Raw genomic sequence first — 27,949 nt, 5'->3', positions numbered from 1 at the left:
GCATCAGCAGACGACACGAGACCGATGGGTGGACTCACCACGCTGTGAATGAGAATGTGTTTCTGCACTGGGCCCAAGTAACCTTTCGTGAACTAGATCAGTGACGAACATGCAGAAGACAGCGAAGGGGAGATGCAGGGCGACCCATCATTTCAAGGAAAGTGTGATCAAATGATCCACATATTTTATCTTAATGGACTGTAAGTGGTCTTTTTTGTGATCTAAACAAGATGAGCTTTTAGAATTAAATGCATAGAATCATATTTTTGAGATATGGAAGTCTGTGTTTATTGAAACCACGATGTTGATTTTTTTTTTAATAGTACTCCAAGGAAGGTAACAAGATTCAATGCACCGATGTCGTGTTTGTTATGGAGACTCTTGGTCATGATTTCAGAGTAAATGAGTCGGGCTCGTTCACAGATTGCAACAAAGTTAGCCTGAAAGCTGTAGTTCTTCACAGTGGGAATAAATTTCCTTTCATTTCGACTGATCGTGCAGTTAATCTATAGGAGCTATAGGATACACACGAGAATTTTAAATTGTTACTCTCAGTTAGCCAGTAACAGAATTACAAATGGGGTACGAATAATTATAAATATAGATTTTAAATATTAAATGGCACATTAACATGAAATAATTTTTTGTGCTATTGTTTCATGTTTGCGTGTAATTTGACGATAAAAATGTATATTTATAATGGCCCTCAAGGTTCTTTCTGCTGTAACATTTTCGAAATGAAGTTTAATCAGACAACTGGCTACATCCAAACAACACAATTTTAATTTAAAGCACTGACCAACCTGAAGATGAGGGTGTAGAACCACATAACTTGTCGTGGTAGAAAATAAAAGTGGCTGACACAGATCATTGTTTCAATTTATCTTTTACATTTTGAAGAAATTCACAACCACTGTTGAAAAGAGGTTGGAGCTATGGGGGCCAAGGACCAGTTTTCGAATGGGATGGAAGGAAGGAAGATTAGGTTTAACGTCCCATCAACATCGACTTTGTTAGAGATGGAGCACAAGCTCGGCTTGTGTCAAGTACGAGAAAGGAAATGAGCCGTGCCCTTTCAAAGGAACCATTCCGGCATTTGTCTGGAGTGATTTAGGGAAATAAAGGAACATCTAAATCTGGATGGCAGGACGCGGGTTTGAACGATTGCCCTCCCAGATGCGAGTCCAGTGTGCTAACTACTGCACCACCTCACTCGGTTGAACGGGATGCAAAACAGTTTCTGAAACGCTACCTCCTGGTCACAATGAGGACTGACTGACTTCGAAATTCCTGAATACGTAGAAATCAGGAAAGGGCAGATCAAGGGTTAATCTTGGAAGGTAGGATTATACTGAAGTGTCGATTGTGTCCAACCTACTGCACACAAGACGACCACCATAAGTGACAGAAAATGCTCTGGAACTGTCTAAGTTTTAATCTATATCAACATAATTTGTTGAACTGAGTTGAACATCCATGTTTGTAATAACAGGTTACTAATAATTATTCTGCGACATCCTGCTTAATATAAAAGCTCTTTTTACACCAGCTACTTTCTTGTCTCAATCACTTCTCGTGGAAAGTGAGTCAACTCTAGTGCCCTTGGCATATTTCTGTGCAGAGTCTCACCTGTCACAAGTGTAATTTTTGTTTATATCACGGTAACAATATTAGATGTATTATGAAATACTGTCTGCTGTGCGGTCTGGTGCCAAAATCGTTAAAGCGAAGTTATGAGGGACTATCATTCTTACACAGAGTCCGAATATAGAAAGAGCATCTATTTATATTCTTATTTACCCGTAGTGTATGCTTTCCCTTTTTTTATGTCACTGAGCCACTCATGAATTTGGATGAGGACTAATTCGCACTCAGCCACGTGACGTGCACCACCTCTGGAGTAGTCGATAAGTAAGTCGTCGGTATAAAACGAACTTACGTGATGAGAGCAATGTCATGTGTGTCAGGTCTACACGGAGACACCGCTGCACGTGGCGGCGGCGATGGGGTACAGCGAGTGCGCGCGGCTGCTGCTGGAGGGCGGCGCGGACGTGCGCGTGGCGGTGGGCGCGGCGCGCTGCACGCCGCTGCACCTGGCCGCCGAGGACGGCAACGCGGACTGCGCGCGCATGCTGCTCGACGCTGGCGCCGACCCCAACGCGCAGTCGCGCCGCCGCCAGACGCCGCTGCACCTGGCCGCGCTCGCGCAGGCCGCCGGCACGCTCGAGCTGCTGCTGCAGCGTGGCGCGCGCCCCGACGCAGAGGACGACGACGGCCGCACGCCGCTGCACTCCGCCATCGTCAAGGTCCGTGCCGCCTGCCGACCCGCCTCTACGTCTCACCCGCAGCCCGCGAGGACGACAATGGGGAATAGCATTGGCCGCGACTTCGTTAGGATGTACATCATCAACCAATAATCAATGTTTCATTATCCGCATTCGCCTAGTGTATTCTCTAATGACTTCTTTTAGTTCCTTTAAGTCACGAAAAAATAAATAACTAAAATAAATGAAAATATAATGAGAGGACACCGATTTTTATCAGGTCACGAAACTGTTGAATACTTCAAAAACTGTTGAATACTTCAAAAACTGTTTTTAAGGTCCCAAATAAGAGTGTAAAAATCATTTCCAGAATTGGTTCGAATGCATGTAAAAACACGTAAATTTTAAAGGCTGAAAAAAAAAATGAAATGAGCGTATGGTATTGTTGGCCGGGAGTCCCCATCTGGGGAAGTTCGGCCCCCAAGTGCAAGTCTTATCGCTGTCTACGCCACACTGGGCGACTTGTACTTGAGGATGAAATGATGAGGAGGACAACACAACACACAGTTCACGACCGGAGAAGATCTCCAACCCGGCGGGAATCGAACCCGGACCCGCTTCCACAGGAGCAAGCACGTTACCACCCAGCCAAGCAGGCGGACTTTTAAAGACTTTGAGACTCAAACCAAAATATCTGTGCAAAAAAAGTATTTCGTTAGTTAATTTTGTAAAAACTTACAACGGCTGCACTCATATACAGGGCGAATCACCTAAAACTCGCACCGAAAAATGTTGCGGAACCGCAAAATGCTATTGATATGCGGTTTTCACAGACTAGAATTGTAGTCATGGGCTCTTATTGTTAGCGAATAAACAGTTGATAAAAAAATGTAAATGTCGTGTGACTAGGGCCTCCCGTCGAATAGACCGTTCGCCGGGTGCAAGTCTTTCGATTTGACGCCACTTCGGCGACTTGTGCGTCGATGGTGACGAAATGTTGATGATAAGGACAACACAACACCCAGTCCCTGGGCGGATAAAATCTCCGGACCCAGCCGGGAATCGAACCCGGGACGTTAGGATTGACATTCTGTCGCACTAACCACTCAGCTACCGGAGGCGGACAACAGTTGATAATAATACTTAGAAAGTATTTTTTTGTGCAAATGTGTGCTTTTTTAAACTGAATAATGCTTATTGATATTAGCAAACTAAAAGTAGGGTTAATTAGGACGCCAGTGGTGTTTGTTGCAGGAGCCTAGTGTGAGTCGTTTTGGAAAGTTCCCACGCTGAAACTTATAAAATACCAGTGGTAGCACGCAGACTACAAACACTACAGAACGACAGAAGTGCATACACAAGTTATGGAGATTCTGACCAGTAATAAGACAATTGACCATCACAGATTGTGTCCAAAATTACCACCGGCAGTGGCAATACATACTTCCGGAATGACTGCTGCACACATGCTAGCATTTCAGTGGCGATGTCCCAGCAGGTTGCAGTAATACGTCATTGTGTATTATCGAGTGTACTTTGTAAGGTCTTTCAGCTTGCCCCACAGAAGAAAAACCCCAGGCGTCAAATCTGGAGAATGGGCCGGCCACGATACAGATCCTCTGCTCCCAATCCAACGACTTGGAAACAATTGTGAAGACATGCTGTAGGACTTCGTGCACTATGGGCTGAATAGCCATTATATTGGTACCACAGGTTCTTCCTAGTCTCGTGATTGATAAATGTGGCTTCATCACTAAACAAGATACGTTATATATCTGGAGTATCTCGTCTTAATGCCAATGTACAGAAGTTAACACGATTTTCACAATCGTTTCCATACAGCTCTTGACGGAGAGAGATGTGATAGGGATGACGCTTGCCTAACTCATGACACTTTCTCGTGTAATTGCGCGGGGGCTAACGTGAGGGTCAACTCAACAGCAGCAAGAACATTAATTTCCTCCTCTTCTGTCGTTACTTGTTACCTTCTGTTACATTGTCTAGGTGTTACACTACCACTTTCACGTAAATGCTTGAAGAGTTTGACACCTTGGGATATCTTGCCGCATACACCTTACACTCTCTATACGCCATGAGCATGTTAGTTTTTTCCGCGTAGGTAAATCCCATTTTCCATTCACGATTTACTACTTGGGCTGTCACAAACTAACTGACTACCAAACCGCAATACATTCAAAGAACACACAAGCACACTGTAAGCAAACGTAACAACATCGTGTCTAGCAACTAAACAGGTTGAACGACACAAACAAGTGTCAATGTGAAAACTTTGCACAATGCGATATCTCGTAAACGACTAGCTCTAGAATCCTACGAACAGACACCACTGACATTCTAAGTTACCCTACTTCGAGTCTGTTAATGTCAATACGCATTGTTGTGTTTAAAAAGTGTGTGTTTGCACAAAAAACACACTTTCAAAGATTATTACAATCTGATGACTGGCTAACAAGACAAGCCCCTGACAACCAGTCCGTTCTGTGGAAACCGCACATCAATAGCACTTTCCATTTCCGTAATATGTGCGGTGTAAGTTTTGGGTGATCCACCCTGAATAGACTTCGCATGTCGAACATTTGCCCAGGTGATGCTGCTGGCTCATTTTCATCTTGCTTTTCGACGACATCAGTAACTTATTAGACGAAAGGAATGTTAATGCAGGTCATGTCTTTTATAAATGTTAATATCGAGAAGTAATAAGTATTTTCAAGCAGATTTGAACTTATGTTAAATGATCCGACACAGACCGGTCATTTCTGACGCCGTGATTGTTTGCTCACACTGTTGCACAGATGAAGGCTTATGTGCCTCGGGATGATCATTCAAGTTCGAAACTTGTAGCAAGATAAGTCATTCATCTCTATGGTTACATAGAGATGAATGACTTATCTTCATCTTATGGGGCACCGCTAACTCAAAATATTACGAAGTTTGATTTCATTTCCGTTTTCAAAGAATGAGCCACATCAAAGTTTTATGTTTGTGGTTTAATTTGTGTGTTAAATTTTAAGAAACAAAACAAAAACTCTGTAAACTCGAGTAAAAGATTGTAAAGGTCAGGAGGCCAGGAAACAACACTTCGGATTATAGATCGCGTTACTGCCGCGAAGTAAAAGAAAAACATGAAGAAGAAAGGGAAGTAAGTAGTAAGTTCCTATGGGACCGAACTGCTGAGGTCATCGTCCCTAGGCTTACACACAACTTAATCTACCTAATAGGGGTGGGGTGGGGGGGGGGGGGCGCGAGAACTGTGGCAAGGCGCCCTAGACCGCGCGGCTATACAGAGCGGCGAAGAAGAAAGAAAACACATAGATGGAATGAATTCGTTGTTCTTTTTGTTCTTTACGCCAAGCATACAAAGTCTCCGATGCATAGAAGACTCAGATTACACAAAAAACTTGCTCCGTAAATGATTACTCTTTCACATTCTAGCCTATAATTAAAGAAAAAGTTTCCAAAGTTACATTATGGTAGATGGTCCCACTTGGAAAGAAAGCTTGAAATATCTTATAGAGACAGAACAAAACAATTAAATATGTGGAACAGCACAGATTAGCACGAAGTAAAGTGAAGAGTAGGATAAGAAAAATAGGTTAGTTACAATAACAAAGTCGAAATACTAAGAAACGTAACACAATTGAAGCAATGACAACCAAACCCGGCGCCGCCAGAAAGGATTAGGCATAAAAAAAGGAAAAACAAGAAGATAAGAAGATAAATCACGTGGGCGTCTTGTGTGTCATATAAATTAATACGGCATAAGCACAAATATAAGACAGAAACAACATTGTAATACGATTTTTATCTGTCGAAAATGTTTTTATCACTTGCTCTTCTTTTAATTCATACAGTTAACATATCTTTTAAATTCTGACGAAAGAAATTTTTAGTAATACAATTTTATTTGCATTTAACTAAGAAAAACGTCGGTATTACTTCCAAATAAAGTAAGAACAACACAAAGAATCCTAAATTCTTCGAGGTAAAGTTTGGGGAAAAAATACCACAGAGATCTGGAAAACAGGTCTCTCTTTGGTTCCTGATTCGATCCTCATTACAAGACCAAACTTTTCCCTTTTCATTTTCTCTTTTTCACATTTTGCTTGTTTCACATTAGCATACATCTGCATGACTTTGCTCTGTGTAAAACAGAGAATATAATAGGAAACTAAATCAAAATGCTCCAAATCAAATTGAAAACGAAAATAATCATGCATTTTGTCAACCGAGCGAGGTGTAGGCTTCTAATTTTGCGTATGAGTACTTTTGCCACTCGCCCTTAAATTAATGTTTTTTCCCTCTCTTACTCGCTGCTGACCAGGCTATAGTGTGTCTTGACTCGTCTCGACTTTGGTGGTTAGCACACTGGACTCGCATTCAGGAGGACGATACTTCAAGCACGCGTCTAGCCATCCTGATTTAGTTTTTCCGTGATATCCCTAAATCGCTTCAGGCAAATGCCGGGATGGTTCCTTTGAAAGGGCACGTCTCTAATGATCTCGCTGTCGACGGGACGCTAAACACTAATCTCCTCCTCCGCATTTTGTCATGTGACAGTTTTACAATACATAGTATACAGTAAGATAACAGACGATAAATTACACCTCCTGTACAAAGACCGCAGTACTAAATGGGTTTTGAGTCTGATGATCAACAGTGTATTCTAACAATGGTGTTTTGAGGGTGCTCATCTCAGTAACCTGCATCTTTCAGGGGCTTTGGGTACGTAGCTACTAAATACGAGGGTAAGTCAATTATTATCCGCAATTTAGTTATGTTTTTGTTTATTTTGGTAGTACTGACGTTTTACGTTGATGACGCATGCTTTGTTTATTTTTTGTTATATCTTTGCAATTTTCAAGCTGCTAGGTTAGTTTCGTTATCGCTGCCGAGCTGTTAATCATGGCTGCTCCGCTGTCTATTTGCACCAAAGAAGAGCAACTTTCAGTGATCCGCTTTTTTTTGTGGTAAGAAGGCGTATTAGGGGCCGAAATTCATCGAAAACTTTCGGTAAAGTACGGGATCAGTGTTTTGCCACAACGGATTGTCTACGAATGGATTGAAAAATTCCGAAATGGTCGCACAAGTGTTACACACGATGAAGCAGCCGGGTGACCGTTTACCGCCACAAATGAAGAAACCATTGAGCGTTCACTTGAAATGATCCCCTTAGACAGACGATTAACTATTGAAGAAGTGGCACATAGTCTGAAAAATAGTCACGGCTCTGCCTACGAAATAATCCACAACAGACTTTGGTTTCATGAAGTCTGTGCAAGATGGGTAACAAAACAACTCACAAAGTTGCATGAACAAACACGCTTGGACATCTGCAAAAAACATTTGGATCGGTATGGTAACGAAGGGGACAACTTCTTAGACAGGATCATTACTGGTGACGAAACATGGATCCATCATTACGTGCCGGAGAGTAAACGGCAGAATACGGAATGGAAACATCCAGATTCGCCGTCAGGAAAAAGTTCAAGACCCAACCGTCCACAGGAAAACTGATGCTTACGGTTTTTTGGGAAGTACATGGTCCAGTACTGGAACTTTACAGGGAAAGGGGGCACAACAATGAACAGTGTACGTTACAGTGAAACGCTTACTGCCACGCTAAGGCCTGCAAATCGAAGCAAATGCCGAGGATTGCTTTCAAAAGGTGTTGTGTTGTTGCACGAAAATGGCCATACGCATACTGCTGCCCACACTGCTGAAACGCTCCAGAAACTCAAATTTGAAGTACTGGATCATCCTCCATATAATCTCGATCTTTCCCCTTCGACTATCACTTGTTTGGTCCCCTCAAACAGGCATTAGGGGCCGTCAAAAAAATGGCTCTGAGCACTATGGGACTCAACTGCTGAGGTCATTAGTCCCCTAGAACTTAGAGCTAGTTAAACCTAACTAACCTAAGGACATCACAAACATCCATGCCCGAGGCAGGATTCGAACCTGCGACCGTAGCGGTCTTGCGGTTCCAGACTGCAGCGCCTTTAACCGCACGGCCACTTCGGCCGGCTAGGGGGCCGTCGATTTGCCTCGGACGAAGCAGTGAGAAAAGCGGTGCATTCCTGGCTCGCAGCTCAACCGAGAACCTTCAAATGAGGGTATCAGGAAGCTTGTACAACGATGGCCCAAGTGCACTGAAACGCAAGTAGACTATGCCGAAAAATGATTATAAAAATTTTTTATAACTGCTTTACGGATAATAATTTCATAGTCAGTAATTCCAGCCTGTACGCCCTCTTCCGCCCCCAAAAAAGCTCCTAACGTTAAAAGAGACGTTACTAGTAATACACAGAGAGACAGTACGACCGGAACAGCGAAACAAGTATCCATGGGACGATCCTTAATCTATCTTAACTTTAAATCAAAGAACTTTACAATTGGTGGGCGGACAAATACGTTGGATTACGTCTGATAAAAAATAAGACTAGTAAACCATCACTGTCCGCGTCTTCAGCTGAGTGGTTTCCGTGAATTGTTGCCTTGTGGAGGACCCGGCTTCAATTCCCGGTACTGCTGGGAGGTTTTCGTTGCTGGGAGGACTGAAAAGAGGTTCACTCAGCCTCCTGATGCCAATCTAGGAGATATTGATTGAGAAATAGCAGCTTCAGGATCTGCAATACCGACAAAGGTCTGAAGAGCTGTGCTAAGCCCGTCCGAAGCCAGAACGGCGAAACTAAACCCTAATTCAGCTTCACTAATTCGGAGTTCTTATGTCACGTGGTTGTTGCTCGTTTCTCTCGGCAAATAGCACTGATCGCTTTTCCCATTTTCTGCAAGAATGCAATATTTTAAACCAATGCAAATTTTACGAATAAAAATTATTCCTTTAAAAAAAAAAGAAAAAGAAAACGTTGATTTAGAAATGGCTAAATGACATTTCGTTTTTCTACTCGGTTATTAGTAAAAAAATTTAAAAAATATTATAGCCGAAACCAAACAAGTATCGAAAAATAGCGGTTATTGAGAACTAAAGTACCGGTATCATCCGTGCGTAGCACTAGAGGGAAGCCTAGTACCGACGTGTGAGCGCACCGCCGTCATAGACATTTCTGCTCTGTTGACCGTGGAGCTAAAACAACAGAGAACATTCCTAATTGCCTGGTGTGTTCTTTCTATCACTGAAAACTGCTCGGTCAAATTTATTCTTCCTCCATTTTCCAGTTTATGCATCTACCTACACTGGGACGCATTTTCGACCATATGTCCATATGACCCTTTTTTGCTCTTTTATCCTCCCAGGAATCGTTTCCCGCAGTTTGTTCCCATTTAGTAAGATCGCCCTGCGGTCCCTCTACTTATTCTTTCCACCTTTCAGCTTTCCGTTCTTTGCTTCGTACTAGCTTCCTGTCTGCATTCTTGATACTCGTACAGCCGCTTCTCTTTTCTCCAAAGGTCTCTCTAATTTTCCTACAGGTAGCAACTATCGTTCCCCTACTTGTGCATTCTTCTACAGACTTGCATTGGTTCTCCAGCCATTGCCGATCAGCTGTTTTACACTTACTGTCAATCACATTTTTTGGATTCTCTTTGGCCTGCTTCATCTGCTGCATTTTCATATTTTCTCCTTTAGCCAATTAGATTTAGTTGCATTATTGACCCGCCAGGTTAGCCGAGAGCGCTAATGCGCTGCTTCCTGGACTCGGGTAGGCGCGCCAGCCCTGGGTCGAATCCGCCCAGCAGATTAACGACAAGGGACGGTGTGCCGGCCAGCCTAGATGTGATTTTTACGCGGTTCTCCACATCCCCCTAAATGAATACTGGGCTGGTCCCCACGTCCCGCCTCAATTACACGACTTGCGGACATCTCAAGATGTTCGCACTGTCCATGGATTACACTAGACGCAGACAGCTGGGGTACACTAAATCTGTCCCAGGGGTACGGGATGGCGGCAGGAAGGGCATCTGGCCACCCCTTAACATTAACCTTGCCAAATCCGTACCTAACCATGCCGACCCTGCGACCAGCGGGATAAAGGCATAAGCAAAAGAAAGATTCAATTGCATTACTGCAGGATTTCTATTATGCTTTGTCTTAATGCCTATATGGCCCTCTGCTGCTTTCACTATTTCGTCTCCAAGGCTAACCAATCATCATACCTTGTCAATACGACAACAGAAAGAGAAACTCCTGGAATGAGGCAAGGTAAAACAACATTTACAACAAGTAAACCAGAAATCCGACCGCTATATGGAATGTCGGGTTTTGTGTGTTTCTGAGAATGCTGCTGATTTCCAGATTAAACTTCTGTGCTGGAAAAATGCAATGCAGCGCCCAAGACGCAACTCCCCCGCAGCTGGCGCAGCAACGGCGAACGGCTATCAGCGCGCTGATCGCTTTCAGAAATAGCGCGTCCAGTCACTGGGCCTCTCTCCCACATGCTTGTGTGCGGTTTCAATCAGGCTAGAAGTGCCACATTAAACTTCCAAATAGCTCGCCTTACACAACTGGTGAAGAGTCACACGTAACCAATGCCGGAAGATTGTGGATGTGCCACGTCATTCAGCCACTAGTATAACAGCTTTCATCAGTAAGTCTTACACAGTTATAACAAGGAAACGCATTAATAACAATATATGTCTCTAAAACTGCCGTTTTTATATAACTGGATTGGTCAATTCCGAGAAGTGTCGTGCCACAAGAACTAACTTTTAACAGGTGACAATAAAAACTTCTTACAGAGAATTGACGGTTATCCACTCACTTCTTGCAGTAAATGAGAATTCTACAATGAATAAAAACATTTTTATCCAGATTCCAGGGCCGGTGCCTGGGTGCAAATGCCCTCTTGCGTCCCTCTGTGGACTCCTATGGCTGTAACACAAATAAATATGGACTAGCCTGTCAAGAAGGATGGGCTGCAGATGAAGAACGACTACAAGCAAGCCATTCTCTTCTGTTAAACTTTGGGGTGAAAGTACCAAACGGATCGTATGAGCTCTTTCATGATGTTCCTCCGACATCAGGGTCCCTACGTTGCAAAAATTGCAGGTGAATTTGTCTGGAATATGTTAACAGTCTTACTTTTAGCACCATAGATAGCGGTCATATTTTCTCTCTCTCTCTCTCTCTCTCTCTCTCTCTCTCTCTCTCTCTCACACACACACACACACACACACACACACACACACACACACACACACACACACACACACAGAGAGAGAGAGAGAGAGAGAGAGAGAGAGAGAGAGAGAGAGTTACCTACGTATGTCTTCAGTAAACATGCTTTCAACAGCATAGATTTTCGATCTCAGTCCGCTCTAGTTTTATCTTCAGGCAGCCAGCAATCACATCAGTGAAATGGTTTAGCCATCTCTTAAACTCAAAATTCCTTGTTTACAGGAAAGCCCATTAGAAACCACCGGAGACCAGAAGAAGTAACCACACACTGATTTCAGGACAAGGGAACGCAAAGCAGACTCCCAATTCGTGTTTACAAAACAGTAGCTGATCAAAAGTCTCTGGGCTCTCCTATGCAATGCGATCCCACCAGTGTAAAAGAAGGCGAGGAATACTGTGTTGTCAGTAGAGGAGCAGCAACAGCAGAATGGATCGGTCAGCAGAGCTCAGTGACTTGGAACGTGGGCTGGTCATAGGATGTCACCTGAGTGACAAATCCATTAGGGACATTTCAACTCTCCTAAAGCACTCCACTTTTGGTGATGCGATTCGCAAGTCGAAACTCGAAGGAACAACCACAGCTAAACCAAGAGTAGGCGGACCTCATTTACTGACGGACTGGGACAGCCAAGCATTGCAGAGGGTGGTTGTAAAAAAATTGCATGAAATCAGCGGAAGGAATCAATCGTGAGATCCAAAGTGCTATGCCTAGTCCAGTTTGCAGAATGACTGTGCATAGGAAACAAAGGAATGGGGCACTATGGCCGAGCAGCTCCTCATGCACAACACATTTCTGTAGTCAGTGCTAAGTGACACCTATGGTGGTTTTAAGCGGCGACTCCACTATACAGATGATGACTGGAAATGATTGATCCAGACTGATGACTCACGCTATACCCCTTAGCTATCCCACAGAAGCGTTTGGGTATGGCGAATACCTGGAGAACGTTACTTGACATCATTTGTAGTGTCAACAGTGATGTAGAGAGGAGATGATGTTACGGTTTGGGGGTTAAGCTGTGGTTCCCTTACTGCCCTTCAGAAAATGCTATATGTATATGGATATGAACACTTTTTACAGCATTGTGTACTTTATACAGTAGAGGGACAGTTTGCAGACGATACTTGTTTGAATCTGCATGACAGTGCCACCTGTCATAAAGCAGCATCTGTGAAGCAACGGTTTGTGAACAATAACATTCCTGAAAATGACTGGCTTGCCCAGAGTAACAACTTGAACCCAACGAAACATTTTTGGGATGAGCTGGAACATCGACTTCACTCCAGATCCCAGTCTCCAGCGTCACCACCTTCTCTGGTTTCGACTCCTGATGAAGAACAGACTGACGTTCAGCCATAGACATTCAATGGGATTGTCCCCAGCATAATTAAACCGTCGTTAAGGCGAAGGGTGGACACTAATTGTTGTGTACAGCTTCGTACACAACGGTAAGGAGAGGTGGGCTACTGAGCGGTGCGGCAACTGCCGTCGTAGGAAAGATGCGCAGGAGCAGAAATGATTGGCGAACAAGTTAAGACAACAAACCGAAGATTTACTTAACTTTATGTCTCCAAGCATACAAAGACTCATTACAAATAAAAGGCAAGAATTGGAGTCCAGCTCATACAATAGCAACTAGGATGAGGCTTACTGTACTAAGCACAACCGATGGTGTCGTAGCGACGAAGCTCCAAGTGCAAGTGGGCTGAGTGGCTGCCGGCGGCCAGGGAGTGTCTCCCGACAGTACGCACTTGGCTGTTTTGACGTTTGGCTGCCGGAAGTTACGTGACTGTCCCTTCAGTAAACACTTGGCTGCGAGGACGGTTTTCATACAGTTGCACCCGTGAAGACTGAAGGAATGAGTTAAGCTTGAAGTAATTTCTATCTTATGTTTTAGTCCTTCATGTTCAATAAACAGAATAGTGTAAAAGTTCCGCAGTAGACCCATATTGAAATTTACGTAATTCATATATGTGCGTACAGATACGCCGAAATATTCAGTCGATTAGTGTCGTTTTTTTTTCTGTGGATCTTAGTTGTTATAACGAAATGTGCGTTAATTATGGAAAATAAATGTGGTTAAAAAGTTAACACAAGGCTATACTGCTCCTAAGTTTGCTACCTCGGTTTATTTCGCATTCACATGTAGGGTGACCAAACCGGGGAATATCAAGTATTTTTAATATTTTGGACGACGAAAAGCGGCTTTTAAGTAGCCATAGTATAGTTCCAGCCCTGTTGAGAACCTGCACAAGGAATGCTGTATGGTGAAAAAAGATCATGACTACACCTGAACAGAGTCATAATTTGTACAACTCTATAAAACGTCATTAGCTTCCAGCAAAACAAAAAAAAACTTCCCTAAACATAACAACTTGACAGCTGAAAAGCTTTAAAGTGTTTACTCTGAGCTTAGATATAACGTAATGGATAATGCTACATGGCCCAAAAATACTGTGATGTATCGTTTTTTTTATTCCAGGGAGTCGCCAATATTCCTGTGAAATAATCTTTTCTGTGACAAACAGAAAGAAGAATTAAGTGTAAACGGATCACATACTGCTCAGAAAGTTACTCCCATAATCCCAAGCAGTCCCTGTGTCTTGGAACTAAACTTAAAGTGTTATCACTCTTTATAGAAGTGAAGCCAATTTTACTGTGTCTGTGTAAACATTGGTTATCAGCACAATAAACATCAACATGAATGGCCTCTTCGAACAGGATGCCTCGTCACGTGAGACCAACTTCCGGCCAGTAAACGTCAAAACAGCCAAGTGCGTACTGTCGGGAGACACTCCCCAGAGGGCGGCCATCCTACAATGCGGTGGCAGAGGGCGTTCATAGACCAACGCCACCGGAGGCGTGGCTTAGTGGGCGCACACCACTGGATACGACAGAACCCGCACGACTGCCATTAGAGTCGGACGGAAACTTGCAATCCCACTGCCAACTTTTCTGTTGACAATGTTGACTGGAATACTCTCTTTCAAATTTTAAAGGTGGCAGGGGTAACATATAGGGAGCGAAAGGCTATTTACAATTAGTACAGAAACCAGATGCCAGTTATAACAGTCGAGGGGGCATGAAAGGGAAGCAGTGGTTGGGAAGGGAGTGAGACAGGGTTGTAGCCTCTCCCCAATGTTATTCAATCTGTATATTGAGAAAGCAGCAAAGGAAACAAAAGAAAAATTTGGAGTAGGTATTAAAATCCAGGGAGAAGAAACAAAAAGTTTGAGGTTCGCCGATGACATTGTAATTCTGTCAGAGACGGCAAAGGACTTGGAAGAGCAGTTGAACGGAATGGACAGTGTCTTGAAAGGAGGATATAAGATGAACATCAACAAAAGCAAAACGAGGATACTGGAATGTAGTCGAATTAAGTCGGGTGATGCTGAGGGAATTAGATTAGGAAATGAGACACTTAAAGTAGTAAAGGAGTTTTGCTATTTGGGGAGCAAAATAACTGATGGTGGTCGAAGTAGAGAGGATATAAAATGTAGACTGGCAATGGCAAGGAAAGCGTTTCTGAAGAAGAGAAATTTGTTAACATCGAATATAGATTTAAGTGTCAGGAAGTCGTTTCTGAAAGTATTTGTATGGAGTGTAGCCATGTATGGAAGTGAAACATGGACGATAAATAGTTTGGACAAGAAGAGAATAGAAGCTTTTGAAATGTGGTGCTACAGAAGAATGCTGAAGATAAGGTGGGTAGATCGCGTAACTAATGAGGAGGTATTGAATAGGATTGGGGAGAAGAGAAGTTTGTGGCACAACTTGACTAGAAGAAGGGATCGGTTGGTAGGATATGTTCTGAGGCATCAAGGGATCACCAAGTTAGCATTGGAGGGCAGCGTGGAGGGTAAAAATCGTAGAGGGAGACCAAGAGATGGATACACTAAGCAGATTCAGAAGGATGTAGGCTGCAGTAGGTACTGGGAGATGAAGGAGCTTCCACAGGATAGAGTAGCATGGAGAGCTGCATCAAACCAATCTCAGGACTGAAGACCACAACAACAACAACAACAACAACAACAACAACGCGATACCACAACTAATAAGTGTCTGGATACTTTTGATTATACACTGTCTGTGGCAGACAGAAGGGGGAAATGATACCACATCCCCTCGACGACATGCGCCAAGTAGCCCGTCAACCAGGCCGCAGAAAGTACGGTGTTTTCAAAGTTACGATCCCTTTTTCTTGGTTCATTCCTCATGTTTTTTCTCAATTTTTGCGACCAACTTGTTTCGTTTACAGGTAGAAACTACATGAAATCTTTAGAATTTGGTAATTTTACGTAACATGTGAATTATTTAGTTCTATGTCCTCCCGATTTACTATCGAGAAAGGTAGCAATGTCTCCATAAATATTAGTTTGCGGGAAAAATGGTACATAACTTCTTGATTTCTTTTCTCATTATCCGTACGTCACCTGATTTTCCGAACACGTAGAAGAAATCACGCTGGATATTGATGCCTAGCGAATGGTATGAGTTGCAATTTTTGGATTTTAGAACATAACGCTGTTATCTACGATAAAGTGTCAACGGATACAAATCTTAGTGATATCCTGTCTTATCTTGACAAAAAAAAATGTGGGTGTGTCACGCACTAGCAACTACCTTTTGATATAGAATTACGTAAAGTTTTGGGGTTGACGAAACGTAAATATGTAGCAGCGTTTGACTACAATTAAGAACTAGCATCTCGAGTAACTCATCTCATACAGTCTGCGGAGGCTGCAACACGTGTAGTGTAACCATTACATAGATTCAGTGAGCCAAGCAAGGCAACCTTCAATTTACTATATGCATGTTGAGAAATGTAGATTATTTATGCAAGAAACCATCTATAATTTCATTTAACTCAGACTAGAGTACTGCTCAAGAGTGGGCGGTCCATATCAAGTCGTGTCAACAGAGTAATAAAGACCTTGTACAAGAAAAGCAGTGTTAATGGTCACAGACCTGTTTAACTGATATGGCAGGAACCCCGAAAAATTTCAAATGGCAGACTCTCAAAGGAAAGTAAGCGGTATCCTGAGAAAACCTCCTGGAATATTCCGTTGTTCCCTTTGTGTCGCCGGCCGGTGTGGCCGAGCGGTTCTAGGCGCTTCAGCCTGGAACCGCGCGACCGCTACGGTCGCAGGTTTGAATCCTGCCTCGGGCATGGAAGTGTATGATGTCCTTAGGTTAGTTAGGTTTAAGTAGGTCTAAATTCTAGGGGACTGATGACCTCAGATGTTAAGTCCCATAGTGCTCAGAACCATTTGAACCCTTTGTGTCTCAGCCATGGAGACCACGAAAGCAAATTTATAGCGATAACAGCATGCACATGGGCATTTACGCAAGAATTATCATCATGCATCACTCGAGAAGGCAAAAGGAAGAAATTTCCATAAGTTACAATAAATCGGTCGTCCTAGCAAATTTTATGTACTGATTTCCAAAGTATAAATGTAGTTACAGATGTGTGTATTGAAGATGATACTCCCTTTGCAGTGCATACCTAGAAACCCAGTTAACGCTGAGGCAGGCATCAGTGATTATAAGGCTGTGATAGCAACAATGACTACAGTTTTTACAAGAAATGTTAAGAAAGATAGGAAGATATTTTTGCGTAGCATGAATGACAGTACAAAAACTGCGGAGTATATGAGTAACCAGCATCAAATATTCAGTCATATGGACGACGCTGTAGAGTACAAATGGAAAAAAATTCATAAGCGTCGTTCAGTGTGCTTCAGACAAGTATGTTCCGAGCAATTTCTTAAGGGATGGGAAAGACCCACCGTGGCTTAATAGACATGTTAGAAAACTGCTCCATAAACAAAGAGAGCGTCATCTCAGATGCAAGAGAACCCAGTTGGCAACTGGGTGCTGAACGAAGCGAAAGGAGCGTACGGAGAGCAGTGAGAGAAGTGTTCAATGACTTTGAAAGTGGAATTTGACAATCGATCTGAGTAAAAACCCTGAGATTTTGCTCTTACGTAAAATCAGTAAGCGAATCGAAATCATCTATTCATTTACTCTGAGACCATAATGGCACCGAAACGGAAGATAACAGAGAGACGGACGAAATACTGAATTCGTTCTTCCGAAATTGCTTCACCGCGGAAGATTGTAACATAGTTACTCCTGTCACTCATAATATGAACGTCTAAATGGCAGATATTGGGATAGCCGATCGCTTAGTAGGACAAGATGAGATACCCTTAAGATTTTACAAAGGTTATGCAAGAGAACTTGCTCCCCTTCTAGTAGTAATTTATAAGATCGCGTGAACAACGAAGGGTACCTAGCGACTTGATGAACGCGCAGGTCATCCCTGTTTTTAAAAACAGCCGCAGGACACATGCACACAATTATACACCTATATCGTTGACGTCAATCTGTTGTATAATTATGGAATAGGTTTTATGTTCAAGATTTATGACGTTTTTGGAAAACGAAACTCTCCTATATAAAAATCATCATGGATTCCGGAAACAGAATTCTTGCGAAACTCAACTCCCACTGTTCCCCCATGAGATGCACAGCGCTGTAGATAACGGCGCTCAGGTTGATGCAGTGTTCCTAGGCTTCACGAACGCATTTAACACCCTCCCGCAACGCTGCTGGGTGAAAAAATATGAGCTTATCGCGTATCGGACCAGATTTGTGAATGGATTCCACACTTTCTTGCAGACAGAACTCAACAAGTCGCTCACAACGAAACAAAATCTACAGATGTAAAGGTAATTTCCCGAGTACACCATGGAAGTGTGACAGGACCGTTACTGAATAGGTTCAAAAATGGTTCAAATGGCTCTGAGCACTATGGGACTTAACATCTGTGGTCATCAGTCCCCTAGAACTTAGAACTACTTTAACCTAACTAACCTAAGGACAGCACACAACACCCAGTCATCACGAGGCAGAGAAAATCCCTGACTCCGCCGGGAATCGAACCCGGGAACCCGGGCGCGGGAAGTGAGAACGCTACCGCACGACCACGAGCTGCGGACGTTACTGAATACAAAGTATATAAATGATTTAGTAGAAGGCTTCGGATGCTCTTTAAGACTGTTCGCACATGACGCGGTTGTCTGTGGTAAAGTAGCAACGTCAGAAGACTGTATCGATTTGCATCATGAACTGCAGAGGATTGATGAAAGGTGCAGCCTTTGGCAGTTGACCGTGAACGTAAATGAATGAATGAACGAAAATGAATGATTGAAAACATTAGGAAAAGAAAGCCACAACAGTACACTACAATGTTGAACACAGTATCTACCGTACAATATTTAGGAATAACTATCCCGGGTGATCTCATGTGGAATGACCACATAAAAGAAATGTACGAAATGCAGACGCCAGATGGATAGTCATAGGAAGAATCTTAAGGAAATGTAACTCATCCACGAAGGAAGAGGCTTATAAGGCACTTGTTCGACCGATTCATGATATTGTTTATCAATATGGGATTCTTACCAGGTAAGACTGATAGAAGAGAGACAGAAAATCCAACGAAGAGCGGCGCGTTTCGTCACGGGATCGTTTAGTCGGTGCGAGAGCGTTACAGGGATGCTGAACAAACTCCAGTGGCAGACGTTACAAGAGAGGCACTGCCCATCATGGAGACGTTTTCTATTGAAATTTCAAGAAGGCAATTTCCGGGAATAGTCGGACAACGTATTACTTCCTCCCACATACATCTTGTGTAATGACCACGACGAGAAAATTAGAGCCAATACAGAGGCAATCATTCTTTCCACGAGTCATTCTCGAATGGAACAGGGTAGAGGGATGAGTCAGTGGTGCCAGAAGTACCCTCCGCCGCACCATTAAGTGGCTTGCGGAGTATGATACAGATGTAGGTCGCCCCTATACTCGCCGTCGATGGTCATCCGGGTAGTGCAGAATCGTGATTCATTGTTAACACAATACGATCCATTCGTTAAAGGCCCATACTTGCCGGCCACGGCAAACGTGGGCATTTGTGTGTTAGTGTTTACAGTAGGCTCCGCATGGGACGGTTATTCCCTACTGTGGCTGCTGCTAGTTTCCGGCGAATGGTGCGGGACGACTCAGAATGTCGCAGGGAGTCCATTACTTTGTATCGAATGTGAACGGCTCACAATGTGCTTGGCGTACACTGCGTCAATTATTCCTTGTGGTGACGAGACGTACTCGACTGGAACCTTGACAACGAGTTCGCTTGCCGTCATGTTCCCATGCAGTCCAATATTGAGCCACTGTCACATTTGAATACCCCACGTATCTGCCCCATTCGACCAACTAGTCGAATGGAGACCAACAATAAAGCCCCTTTCAACCTCTGTTACGTGCTGATAACAATCTCGCTCGAGTATGCAGCATCCGTGTCCTTCACAATGATCATCCAACATCTGATGCTGCTATGCCCCTTACATACCCTACTAGGCCAGGAACAAAACTAAACGGGAAAAACACTAATTCATTCTGGTGGCCATTCTACCTGTCACAGAGAATCATTCAATTACACACCCATTAATGATGTGTTCGTCTATGAAGTTACATTATATCCGAACATGTCTTTCGCTGATTCAGTTTTTTCGTCAGGCAGAGAACTTATTTGCAGTTACTTACAATTTAGTGTAATAGTTAGACTTTATGTTAATGATAAGCAATTTTCTTCCCTTTTCTCCAATGACCACTCTTTCGCGCATAATACCAAGAAAGAGTTTCATCAACCTGTCTGTGTCCCATTTTAGCTTTATGCATTTTTTAATATCTCTTGAGGAATTTTCTCCTATTATCTCGCACAGACTTACATATTTCAATATTTCTGACGCTACATATATGAATTCCCTGTTTCTAAACTAAAGTCCATAGGCGCCCCCTTCACCTTTAATCCTTCCTCCTGTTACTATTCTGTTCTCACTTACCCTTCATTTTTGTCACCAACATTTTAATATGTTCACACTGTACTGAAATAATAAAAATAAGAAACAAGGTCAACATCAAGATCATTGCAGCTCGGTTGAGAATGCGAAAATAAACTGCCTCGATTCCTCAGCAGAAATATTTCAAACATTTCGACTTTCAGAAAATTTCCATTACAAGCATACAAATCTGTTGTTTCTGGTCGAGGACAAAATTGCACTTTACACAAAGCAATCAAGTTTATTAATAAAATGTTTTTCTGCCAACATGGTGAGAGATGCGAATAATAACCACCGGGGAGGAGATGGGGAAGCGAGGGAAGGGTATGGGCAGAGAGATAACCGAAGGAGGCGATGGTCAGAGGGAGTGGAAGGAGCAGATGGCAGTGGGGAAGAAAAGGACATGGACTAAGAGATGGAGGAGGAGGAGATTTGTGCAATATATGTGTTAAACACATATTTATTACATCGACTCACAGACTCTGGAAGTCATACGACAGATTGCATGTGTACATACTGCATGCATCTGGAGTTGGTCCCACGTAATGCAAAATGGTACTGTTCATGACTGAAAACAAAATTATTGTAACTGAAAGCAAAATATGCATTTCAGTAATATTGGCAACTCAATTTTATGACACACGATAGAGGCCACAAACGTCTTAACGCAGGAACTGAAAAAAAGGCCATGCTCGTATGAGAATCAGACTACTTCAAATGGTCAAATGTATCTGAGCACTATGGGACTTAACATCTGAGGTCATCAGCCCCCTTGACTTAGAACTACTTAAACCTAGCTAAGCTAAGGACATCACACACATCCATGCCCGAGGCAGAGTTCAAACTTGCGACCATAGCAGCAGCGCGGTTCCGGACTCCAGACTGCTTCCCCAGATGTGAAAGTGCCCACAGTGAGGGCATGACGATTCATAACACCTAACAGGGTATGATACGATGACGTAAACACAGTTACCCTCTTCATGCATAAAAGTAGCAAATATTGACACACATCGATTATACACTAATACTATCAACGACTTACGCAATAAACGGTTCCAGAAAAATTATTTTGTATTCCTTACAGCTTAAGGACTCATCACTTATTACAGTGAGGGTTGTTTTCCGTCCAGCTTACATAGTATACACGTTCGCTTATGTACATTACCGTCCAGTGTTTTCAAAGTAAAAGCATCACTGCCACAGCAAGGCACGTGAGCGCAGCGGTTGAATTTCGGTATGGGATCGCGAAGCTGAGCAGAAGCCTGTGACTTTGTAGGCTTTCCCGGTGCAATAAGTCTTGAAAGTCTCTTCGGGTTTGCTGCTGGATCCAAAACTCAACTCGATTCGATATTTCGGCGATCCAGCTGGTCGCCATCTTCAGGAGAATGCTGCTTCTGCTTTGATACTAGTAGGTTTCTCTTGGCCAGGAATGCCCTTTTGCCAATGCTAGTCCCGCTGAGAACTGACGCCACACTGCAAATCATCGTGTCCTATATAAGCCACTGTACAGTGCACGGCGCATGCGCCGCCCATCACGGTTGCTACCCTCCGAGACTGGGAGGTGGTGCCGCCCTTAGTAGAACATAGTCGGCAACGATATATCGCACTCAGGGACGCACCGAAGAACGTTCTGTTTTGATGCGGGATAGTACAGGATTCCATGTCCTGCTAAGAGGAAATCCATTGTCTCTGTTAATTAAATTATCCGCCAGCATAATTTCAACTGCCTCTTTATAAAGACACTGTTCCAAAAACCGGAAGTGCTGCCAACCTACACAGTATCGTCAAGTTTCATACGGTGTCCCTTATTTTAACAGTGTTCTGCTACTGCCAATTTTTCCAGCTGTTGTAGCCTCGTATGACGGTGATGTTCCACACACCTGTCACGAACTGTACGAATCGGACGGCCGATGTCAGCCTTCTCACATTGAGATCATCTTTCACAGAGCCGAGTAGTGCTCTGATCTTAGAAGGTGGACGGAACATACTCTTAATGTTAAAATTCCTTAAAATACTCCCAATCATAAACGATATGCCTCCACCATAATTTAGAAAGGCCACCGATCTATCTTCCTCTTCATGCACCTCCAGTGATTGGTCAAACTCCATAGCCTGCTTCTCTGAGTAGCCATTTTCCTTAAAAACAGCCATCAAATGCGCAAGTTCTTGGGTTAAGCTGTCCCCGTTGGAAGTGGCATATGCTCTGCGTACCAAACCCATAAGGACGCCACTACATCTACATCTACATTTATACTCCGCAAGCCACCCAACGGTGTGTGGCGGAGGGCACTTGACGTGCCAGTGTCATTACCTCCCTTTCCTGTTCCAGTCGCGTATGGTTCGCGGGAAGAACGACTGTCTGAAAGCCTCCGTGCGCGCTCTAACCTCTCTAATTTTACATTCGTGATCTCCTCGGGAGGTATAAGTAGGGGGAAGCAATATATTCGATACCTCATCCAGAAACGCACCCTCTCGAAACCTGGCGAGCAAGCTACACCGCGATGCCTCTCTTGCAGAGTCTGCCACGGTTACCAAATAACCCTGTGACGAAACGCGCCGCTCTTCTTTGGATCTTCTCTATCTCCTCCGTCAACCCGATCTGGTACAGATCCCACACTGATGAGCAATACTCAAGTATAGGTCGAACGAGTGTTTTTTAGGCCACCTCCTTTGTTGATGGACTACATTTTCTAAGGACTTTCCCAATGAATCTCAACCTGATACCCGCCTTACCAACAATTAATTTTATATGATCATTCCACTTCAAATTGTTCCGCACGCATACTCCCAGATATTTTACAGAAGTAACTGCTGCCAGTGTTTGTTCCGCTATCATATAATCATACAATAAAGGATCCTGCTTTCTATGTATTCGCAATACATTACATTTGTCTATGTTAAGGGTCAGTTGCCACTCCCTGCACCAAGTGCCTATCCGCTGCAGATCTTCCTGCATTTCGCTACAATTTTCTAATGCTGCAACTTCTCTGTATACTACAGCATCATCCGCGAAAAGCCGCATGGAACTTCCGACACTATCGACACTGCGTTGGTGTGGTGGATGGCAAATCATAGAATGCAGATAACGATCTGTGTGCGTCGGCTTTCGGTGAACACTATGTCCCAAAGTACCATCTGGTTTTTTATAAGCCATAACACCTAAAAATGGAAGCATCCCATCACTTTCAACCACCATGGTAAATTTAATGCGGGGGATGAAGACTATTGAAGTAGTCCAAATATCTATTGAGAACATCACGTCCATGTGGCCAGACGAAAAAGGTATCATCCCCATATCTCCAGAAGCACGTTGGTTGCAAAGCCGAAGTCTTCCGTGCCATATCCTGGAAGTCCTCCATAAATAAATTGGCGACTATGGGCGATAAAGGACTACCCATAGCCACGCCAACATTCTGTTACAAATGTTTCCGTTAAAAAAATACGTGGATGTCAGCATATGACGACAACGCTTCACTAACTCTTCATCCAGTTTTTCACTAATCAAACTAAGGGACTCTTCTACAGGGACTTTTGTTAACAGAGATACCACATCAAAAATCACCAATAGATATGAAGGACTCAGTCTAAAAGATTTCAATCGTCGAATAAAATCCACTGAATTGGAGATATGGTGTCCACACTTGACATCATATGAACTGAGAACAGGTTATAAGTGGGTGCACCCAAATTACTAACAATAAGGCGTAGAGGAACCCCTGCCTTCTGCAGCTTAGGCGGACCATACAATCTAGGCACAACGGCAGCACCAGGATGAAGTTTCTTACGTAAATCTTCGAACATCAAACTCTTTTTCAGCAGTGTAAGTGTCTTGCGCTTAATCCTTTCTGTGGGGGTCACTAGATTGTCTTCTGTGCGCTGGATCATCGAGTACACACCAACATCGGAACTTAACACTCCAATCACTACACAGGACATCATCATCACACTCCACACTAAATGCAACACTGCCCGTGGCCACGACCGCATTACCGACCGCCACTCAAACACTGCCCTCCCTCCTTCCTTGCAGTCCTTGCCGCCCTCTATAACGTAATCCTTGCCACTGACTTCTTCCCCAATCTATGGAAAACCTCCCATATCCTGATGTTCCTCCCCCCCCCCCCCCCCCGCCCCCTATATATGTCTTACCTCTGTGTTCAGCAAGCTCTTAGAATCCATCCTTACCCAACGCATCCATCACCACCTCCACCAACAGCACCTCCTCCTCCCCCCCAACACCCAATGTGGCTTTCGACCTTCCTTCCCTTCCAATGACCAACTCCTATACCTCACCCATCTCCTGTCCCTCCAGCTTAGGTCCCGTCACTCTGCCATTTTTGTATCCCTAGACCTCGAAAAGGCTAAGCCATGTCTCCGCAATGTCCTTTCTTCTGAGTGTGCTAGTTCTGCAAGGTTCGCAGGAGAGCTTCTGTGATGTTTGGAAGGTAGGAGACGAGTTACTGGCGGAATTAAAACTGTGACGACGGGTCGTGAGTTGTGCTTGGGTAGCTCAGTTGGCAGACCACCTGCCCGCGAAAGGCAAAGGTCCCGAGTTCGAGTCTCGGTCCGGCACACAGTTTTAATCTGCCAGGAAGTTTCACGTCGTGAAAGTGTTCAACCGACTCCAGTGATACAAGCTGCAACAGAAACATTCAGCACCATTGAACTGTTTTCATATTTTTCAGATCTTTGAGATATAGGAATAAACTCCTGTTTTCAGAAACATCTATACTTCTCTTGTTGCAATGTTTTGCTAAAACATAGCAGAATTTACAGAAATTCATTTAACACTGTAATGCAGTTGAAATTGCGGAGGACTCCAAAAACATTGTGTTATTAAACTAGCAAGACATATAAGTATTTTACGAAAAAATCCGTTCTCGGTATAAAAATAAACTTGTAGTTTCTTCACTTACACTGCAAAACTCACAGCAATTCTCGATTCACGATCTATTTATCTCCCTTAAGAAATTACGTTATCCCATTGAAAAATCTCTACTTACTTGCATATCATTTATTAATTATGAGGCAAAATACTCCCCTCTTTGTGTGCAATCATTTGCCAAAATCTTGTTTGGATATCTCAAATAGTTTATGAAACAGACGGGAAATTACGAATATTTCACTGCCCCATTATTGTCTTCACGTGCAAGTGGAACCGAGTACTCTACATATAATCTTCTCTCTCGAGAATGAGACGTACATCTCCTCCTAAGAGTAAATAATAATTCAATATGTTAGCTACATTTTGTACCCAGCAATGCATGAACTAACATGCACCAAACGCAAATTCATAGAATGCCCTATTTTTCATTCCAAACTATTCGAATATCATGCTGTGGGTTGCTTAATTTCGAAGTATCACAATAACAATGATCATTGACTCAATAACAGGCATTTCTTCATGAAGTTGACAAATGGGACTATGAGATGCGAGAGAATAAAGTTTTTAACAAAACAGTTTCTTTAAAATCGTCTGAAAAAGATTACAGAGAGCAGTCATGTGCACGATATGCCGATTTGTCTCACAGGTTAACCTGTGTTGTCTGTGAGATCCCGCCTTCCAGGGTTCGACATTCGTTGGCGAAAGGTCTCCCGACTGGCCAATGTAGGTAGCATTTAGAGAACCCTACAGGGGAAATAACACCAGGGCTGCCATGCGAAGCTCCCTGAAGGGGAAACAGGCAGGCAGGCAGGCAGGCAGGCAGGCAGGCAGGCCGGCCGGCCTTGCTTGGAAGCTGTCGCACGAACAAGCAAGTGACACAGTGAATTTTACTCCGTAACGGACTGGCTTTAGCACTCGAAAGTGTCACCAGGGCCTCTGATGGCCAGAGCGATATTCCAGCACGCTGACCAGGCTCAATCTGTTAATACGCTGGCAACTGACACGCTTTTAGTGACATCTTTTCGAAAGGATGTTGAGTTCTCTCGGTTATGTTTTAATGTATTCGCATGCAGTTACAAGTAAAGAGCACCACATGATATGTAGTGAGTGACGAAATGGCTCCAACACAATTCCTTAAGGTGAAAAACGGAGATCCTGGCAAGGAACGCTAGTTTTGAATGCGAGACGTTCCAGGGATACACAGCCGACCAAAACTGAGAGGAAAATTGGTAAAGGAAACGAAATAGGGCAGGGAAAGACGTTCTTGGTACAACGGCGGCGATTGGAGGGTAGCCAGCCATTCCTGATGACGATACCTAAACCCCTGGTCTTTTGTGAGGAATGGAAGGGAAGGGAAAACGAAGCTTTTTGTTTATTTTTATTTATTTTGTTTAGTCATCAGTATTCTAACTGGTTTGATGTTGCCTGTCACGAATTCCTCTCTTGGATCAATCTTCTCATCTCAAACTAGCAGTTGTACTCTACGTCCTCAATTATTGGCTGGATGTAACACAATCTCTGCCTTCCTCTACAGCTCCCTCTAGTATCAACGAAACTGTTCCCTGATGTCCTTCCTATCATCCTCTCCCTTCTTCTTGTCACTGTTTTCCATATATTCCTTTCCTCGCCCATTCTGTGGAGTAACTCGTCATTCCTTACTTATCTGTACACTTAATTATCAACATTCTTCTCTAGCACCAAATTTCAAATGCTTCTCTTCTGTTCTGTTGCCCACAGTCCAAGTCTCACTGCCAAACAATCCTGTGTTCCAAACGTACATTTTCAGAAATTTCTTCCTCAAATTAAGACCTAAGTTTTGATACTAGTAGATTTCTCTTGGCCACGAATGCCCTTTTGACAATGCTAGTCTGCTTTTTATGTTCTCCTTCCTCCTCCGTCATGTATTATTTTGCTGCAGAATTTCTTAACTTCCTCTACTTCGTGATCACCAATCCCGATGATAAGTTTCTCGCTGTTTTTATATGAATACAGAAAATGAGACTGAGGGTCATTCTACGAAAAGTCGCTGACTGGAGGCCGAGGAAACGCGCCAGAACCGCGCCACTGGGATCACCCGAACAGTCATCCTCAGAGCATGACGGTCACATGCCAGAGGCCAGCGACCCATTACAGCCAAGTACAGGTATAGTGTTTGCTTACTGAACCGGAGCTGTACAAAGGACCTGGTTGGTACACGTGGCAGCAGAAGTACTCCTCACGCTGGCAAAAGCAATGCAACGCAGTCTCTTATTTCCGACCTAGTTTAGCCTAGTCTGAGAGCATCGGGCATTTTTATTCATTTATGTAGTCAAATCCTTATGAAGTTATATAGACTAAATATTATCTGTTTTAGGTCTCAGTTGCAGTTTTGTGCATAACTCCCCGAAAACCACTAAGAAAGATGTTGAATTAGCGTTAAATCTAGGTCTGGTGCCGATGACAAAAGGTGATACTAGACAAGGGGCAGATGATGGTTATCGTAGAACAGTCTCAAGGTCAGTGTTATTCCCAACAGATAACCACGAAGCATTACACTAGTTTAATTCGTTAATTCATTAAGCCATTGACTAAGTAATATTCTTCCTCAAAGTCGACCCTGTATTTACTATTTATATTTACGAAAATGAGCATATTTTGCCATATACTTTTCTCAAAATTATATATTTTTGTGGTACGAATTCTTTAAAAATCTATCCTTGGTATTTATTGAAGTGATGAGGAGTGATGATAATACTGTTT

At 43.3% G+C, this 27,949-nt stretch overlaps 1 protein-coding gene across 1 annotated transcript in view; it reads left to right on the top strand.

The window, feature by feature from the left end:
* Nucleotides 1–27,949, top strand: part of LOC124556351 (transient receptor potential channel pyrexia-like) — a 206,458-nt gene that overhangs the window by 107,363 nt on the left and 71,146 nt on the right. The window contains exon 6 of the mRNA XM_047130351.1: nucleotides 1,968–2,306. Within this exon, the coding sequence (XP_046986307.1) occupies nucleotides 1,968–2,306 (339 nt within the window). The remainder of the gene's footprint in view (nucleotides 1–1,967; nucleotides 2,307–27,949) is intronic.

The sequence above is a fragment of the Schistocerca americana genome, chromosome 1 (genome assembly GCF_021461395.2).
Source record: "Schistocerca americana isolate TAMUIC-IGC-003095 chromosome 1, iqSchAmer2.1, whole genome shotgun sequence".
NCBI classification, from domain to species: Eukaryota; Metazoa; Arthropoda; class Insecta; order Orthoptera; family Acrididae; genus Schistocerca; species Schistocerca americana.
The sequence above is the reverse complement of the archived record's forward strand: the minus strand, read 5'-3'. Positions and strand labels throughout refer to the sequence as shown.